This window comes from Phaethon lepturus, unplaced genomic scaffold, assembly GCF_000687285.1.
Source record: "Phaethon lepturus isolate BGI_N335 unplaced genomic scaffold, ASM68728v1 scaffold38439, whole genome shotgun sequence".
In the NCBI taxonomy this organism is placed as follows: domain Eukaryota; kingdom Metazoa; phylum Chordata; class Aves; order Phaethontiformes; family Phaethontidae; genus Phaethon; species Phaethon lepturus.
This window is the reverse complement of record NW_010564761.1, coordinates 328-5,351: the sequence shown is the minus strand read 5'-3', so window position 1 is coordinate 5,351 and position 5,024 is coordinate 328. Positions and strand designations below refer to the sequence as shown.

At 61.8% G+C, this 5,024-nt stretch overlaps 1 protein-coding gene across 1 annotated transcript in view; it reads right to left on the bottom strand.

Moving 5' to 3' along the window:
• ARHGEF11 (Rho guanine nucleotide exchange factor (GEF) 11) overlaps positions 1 to 5,024 on the bottom strand; it is a gene marked incomplete at both ends in the record, with an annotated part of 10,617 nt that overhangs the window by 5,353 nt on the left and 240 nt on the right. Inside the window, 12 exons of the mRNA XM_010294978.1 lie at positions 191 to 287; positions 571 to 715; positions 1,163 to 1,186; positions 1,492 to 1,614; positions 1,744 to 1,840; positions 2,310 to 2,352; positions 2,943 to 3,041; positions 3,509 to 3,610; positions 3,909 to 3,967; positions 4,127 to 4,268; positions 4,736 to 4,812; positions 4,892 to 4,946. Of these exons, the coding sequence (XP_010293280.1) occupies positions 191 to 287; positions 571 to 715; positions 1,163 to 1,186; positions 1,492 to 1,614; positions 1,744 to 1,840; positions 2,310 to 2,352; positions 2,943 to 3,041; positions 3,509 to 3,610; positions 3,909 to 3,967; positions 4,127 to 4,268; positions 4,736 to 4,812; positions 4,892 to 4,946 (1,063 nt within the window). The remainder of the gene's footprint in view (positions 1 to 190; positions 288 to 570; positions 716 to 1,162; positions 1,187 to 1,491; positions 1,615 to 1,743; positions 1,841 to 2,309; positions 2,353 to 2,942; positions 3,042 to 3,508; positions 3,611 to 3,908; positions 3,968 to 4,126; positions 4,269 to 4,735; positions 4,813 to 4,891; positions 4,947 to 5,024) is intronic.

The following is a 5,024-nucleotide window of genomic DNA, read 5'->3' as shown; positions in this document are numbered from 1 at the left end:
ACAAAAGTGTTGCCAACGAGGGGCGGGAGGAGAGCAGAGGGTGGCTGATGAGAAATGCCTGCTATCGGGTGAATGGAGTCCCATGGGTGCCAAAGGCCACCTGATGGCCCTGGGTACACAGGCGGCTGCAGATCAACTCCAGGCAGCAGGGAGGCTGGCAGATAGCACCCCAGAAGGTCCCGATACTCACTGCTCTGGGAGGAGATTTTGGGCTTCCCAATGTACTTGAGGATAGGGTTGCGCTTCTTGTCTTCCATGGCATCCTTGTCCTTCTTTGTGCTGCTGCTCTGCTGGGACACCCGAGAGGAGCACTGATAAAAACACATGTCACCACGTGGGCCCCGAGGGTGACCCAAACCTTCGCTGCGCTGGCTGAACGCTGCCTGAACGGCACGGGCCGTTGGGGAAGGGCTGGGGCCGGCGTCCAGCTCTGCCCTGGCGCTAAGCAGCTCTCTAAGGCATGGGGGGAGATGGGGACCTCTGGAGAACCCCTCCCCAGGTCACCTCAAAAGATCCAGCAGCAAAAGCCTGGCCCCGGGGCAGAGGAGTGGCTGCCAGCAAGCCACCCACCTTCTTGGTCTTGGGGAAGAAGGGCAGCCACTTGTCCCTGTCCGGGAGGGACTGGGCCTTCTCGCTGGTGCCAGCTGCCCGGGGTTCCCGGCTGCGGATGCCTGTGTGGTTCATATACGTGCTGAGGGCAAAGGCCATGGGGGAGCTGGAAGAGAGGAGAGCGTGAGGCTGGAGATCCGACACCAGGACAGGGCACCACAGGCCAGGGGAGAGAGTGGGGGAGGCCGGGATGTCCCGTGGGGCTCTGGGAGGAAACAGGGTCCATCCCTGCCCAGGCGGGAGAGGATGCTGGGGCGGGGATGCAGGCAAGTGAGAAGGGAGGAAAGGCAAGCAGCAGTTCAGGAGGGCGAGCTGGGGCGGCAGGGGCTGTCAGGGGGCTGCACCCAGCACACCAGGACCCTGAGGTAAGTGTTCATCCTTCCCCAGGGCCAGCCTGAGAGCCCACGGGGATATGCCTGGCACGGGGAGAGGGTGCCGGAGGCCAGCACGGGCAAGGGATGCTCCTGTGACTCCTCTCCTGTTGCCTCCTCAGCTAATAAGTGTAAGGCAGTCGCATCTGGACGTGCTCCCCCTGCACCTCAGGGCCACTCACCTCCTGTCCTCTTCGTATTTTGACCTGGAGAGAGATGAGGAGGAATAAAAGAGCTTGTCTGGAACAGGCTCCTCTACTCACTCAGCCCCAGGCAGTGTGCTCGCAGCACCGAGCCCTCCAGCCCACCATGTCCCCTGCCCCGCACTGCACCCACTGCCTGCTCCAAACTCTCCTTCCCACTTCCAATGGCAAACATGTGGATCCAGCAGGATCAAGGAGCAGAGCTAAGCCTGTGTCCGATCCCCTTCCCCACGTCCTCGCCCCAAATCCAGGCAGAGGCGCTTCCCTACGTGCAGGGCAGGGAGCCTCTGCGGCAGCCCGGCACTCACAGTATGTCGCCCAGCTGGGCCAGTTGCTTCTCGGCCACTTGCCGCTCCTTCTGGGGGTCCCCGTCCAGGTCCAAGAGGTCGTTCTCCCCATACAGACTCCCCAGGCCCATGGTGCGCTTTGTTCTGTGGAGGACAAGGGTCAGGGCCACAAGCCCAGGCACTGGCCACCCACTGCCAAGACAAACCCTGTGCAGGCAGCAGCACAGGCAGGAGCCCGTTGAGCTCTGCGGAGCACCCGGGCAGCTGTGTTACCTGTAGTCCTGGATCTGCTCCTGTATCTCGGGCATCACCATCTCCTGAGCTTCAAAAAGCACGGCTCGGACATCGTCCCCATTCCGCAGGCGTGTCTCTGGGGACAGGAGAGGAGAATTGGTGTCACCAACCATGCTCAGCATGCAAGGAAGGGCACAAGGGATCTTCTGGCAGCCTCAGGCTCTTGGACAGAGCGGGACAGGCAGGATGGAGCCTCTCTGCTGGCCTCCCCGTGCCAGAGCACAGCCCCCTTGCTAGTTGGTTTCGAGGCTGGGACAACCTGTCTCCCATATTGCACACCCAGGCTGAGACACCTGCCCAAAACAAGACTCCCCTGGGACCACCAGCACTGAGCTGGGGAAGAGCTCAGGAGCCCCAGTCCCAAACCTCGGCACATCCTCTCTCAGGGCAACAGGCAGAGTCCTGCAGAAGTCCTTTGGGATCCTGCTTTGGCATCCTAACGAACAGCCCTTGCTCAGGATGAAAGTGCCGGCGATGCCGGCCGTGCAGACCGCGCTGAGGCAGGCCCTGGGCTGTGGCAGACGACCTGGGAGCCCCTCACTCACCAATCTCAGCCAGGAGCTGCTCAGACACTTTCACTCGGAGAGGCTGAGGAGGGAAAGCAGAACAGAAGAGCAGCTCAGCACCGGTTCGCTTTTCCCGTGTAGCGAGCGGGGCTAGAAGGAGCTGGAGACACAGCGGACATGCCAGAGCCACGCTCAAGCCAGCATGGAGAGGGTGCCCCGTGCTCCTGCACCATCGCCCCGTGGCAATTTCTGCAGCCAGAGAGGTGGGAGCTGGGGATCTCGCACAGCGAGCACCCAGCACTCATCCCAGCACCCAACACGCAACCCCCTCTGGAGCAGCACAACAGGAACCCGCTCCCTCCGAGGGGCCACTGGGCCCCAGGAGCACTAACGAGAGGGAGTTAGGGAGCCCCGTCCTCGCTGCCAGGACCCTGCCTGCGCCGAGCTTCCAGGCACCGGGGTAGCTGCAGTTGTGCAACGTGTGGGTACACGACTTACGCAACTGCTTGCACCGATGCAGAGGAACCAGCAGCCACAAAGCAATGCCAGTGGCAAAAACATCATGAAAAAAGCATCCCCCACGCAAGGGACACGACAGGTAACGGCCTTCCAGCTGATCCCCTGCAGGGACAAAGACTCCGGTGCAGGCTCACAGCCGAGTCCCGGCCTTACCGCGTTCCTGTCCAAGAAGATGTTCCAGATGTCCTTCCCCAAGACCCGGGAATCCTTAGCGGTCGTCTGCTGGCAAACGTCCGTGCATAAGTAGAAGAGCTGCAAGGAGAGGAGAGCGATGGCGGGCAGTGAAGTGGGAGGAATGTTTAGAAGCAGGGAGGTGAAAGGCTCGGCAAAGCGGCGCCCGTACGGCCATGAAACAGGAAACGATCACTGGGGTCCGGGGAGGGCAGCACCCCACCGTGCCACGCCTGGGAGGAAGGGGAGGAAGTGTAACCCTACGCTGGGCTTCCCTCTCATGTGCACACACAGCTGTGGGAACCACTGGCTGGGGGGGTCCGCTGCCAAGCGCTGGGCAGCCGGAGACCAGGCAGTGCAGGCAGCTGCCTTAGCCTCAGGCAGGCTCCGGCAGAAAGGTGACGCAGAGCTTTGCGGATGGGTTCAGCAAACCAGCACCACCCCGCGCTCACCCGGAGGAGGGGACGGTGCCAAATATGCCACCCCGTCTCCATCCCCGCCCCTGCCCTGCTTGGTGCCTGCGTCGGTGACACCAGTGCGTCCCTTACCAGGGGGCTGGGGTCTGCCTGGGAGAAGATATAGCGCAAGAAGACCCCCAGATGCGCTGGCCGGGATTTCAGCTTGCCCAGGTCCTGGAAGAGGGAGTCGCACTGTGGAGAGAAGGGACCAGAGGAGAAAGAGACAGTTAGGAAGGAAAGGAATTAAATCCTCTGGATCAGGCCCGTCCCACAGCTCAGCACTGGGGTAAATCTTCAGCTCCTGCACCCCGTTCCTCACCCCAGCCCAGCACTCGCTTCCCTCGGACCAGCCGGTCCCTGGATGTCCCCTGGGGGGATTTCTAACTGCCAGCAGGTGCCAGGGCATGGGGGGCCACAAAGGGACCCATGTGGGACGGCAACAGCCCTAAGGAGAGGGGACAAAAGCCAAGAATCCTTTGGACACCGTTACCTCGTTATTGAAATATCCTGGGTCGTAATCCTCCTCCGGCCCGATGATGAGCGGTCGTCCTGTCCGGTCCAACCCCTGCCGGGGGACAGAGTTAGGAGCCAGGCGCCCGGCGTTGCGGGGACGCCTTCGCCCCCCATGCAGCTCCCGAGGGAGACTCGGACCACGTCCGATCAGGTGGAGCACCCATCAGATGCCCTGGGACCCCACCCGGCCCCAGCCCACCTGCTCAGTAGAGGGGGTGAAGGGGGTGTCGGAGCCCTGCCGGCGATGGTGCTGGAAGAGGCGGGCGGTGATGACCGGGGAGGTTCGCGGGCTGTCCAGGCCGTGGTCGGAGAGGACGGAGTTGCGGTTCAGGGAGATCTGCTCGGGATGGCAGCGCAGGCGTCAGGGGACGCGAGGCGTGGGGACAGCCAGGTTCCACAATAGGGGCTGTCGTTGCTGCTCACCCACCCGGCAGAGGCACCCGGGGCCGTCTCAAGAGCAGTTTCCGGGTCAGAGACCATAAAGAAACGGGCCCAGGGAACTTGGAAACCACAAAAAACCTCAGGGGCCACCAGAAAAGCTTTAAAATTAGGACCACAAGCCAGAAACTTCAGGGTACCCTTAATTTTGGGGGCAGTCACACCAGGCTAAGCATTACAAGCTCAAGAAATTCAGAGCTGAGACTGCATTACAAGAAATTCAGTCTGTTCAGATAACAAACAAATCACTGTGATTGCAAAGGCAGGTCCTCGACCCCTAAGGATGCACGGACCCATTCACCACTGCTCCCAGGGCCCTGCAGGAGTTGCGGGGGCTCCCCATGGCCACAGTAACCATGCTCTCACCTCACTCACGGACGGAAACCGCTCCGTCCCGGACTCCAACCCGCTGTCACCGTCCTGCGAGTCTAGGGAGAGGCGTCCTGGGACCAGAGGAGAGACTGAGCCCCATGTTAAGGAGATGGGGACACGGGGATGGTCCAAACCACCAGTACAACTCACCTTCCATCACCCTGAAACCGGCCAAGCTGGAGTCGCTGCACAGCCGCCCTGAATCCTGCAATGTGAGGAGGTGTGTTGGACCGGTGGGACGTTCCCCGGCACGTCGGGACACCCAGGCACAGGGCCAGGGACG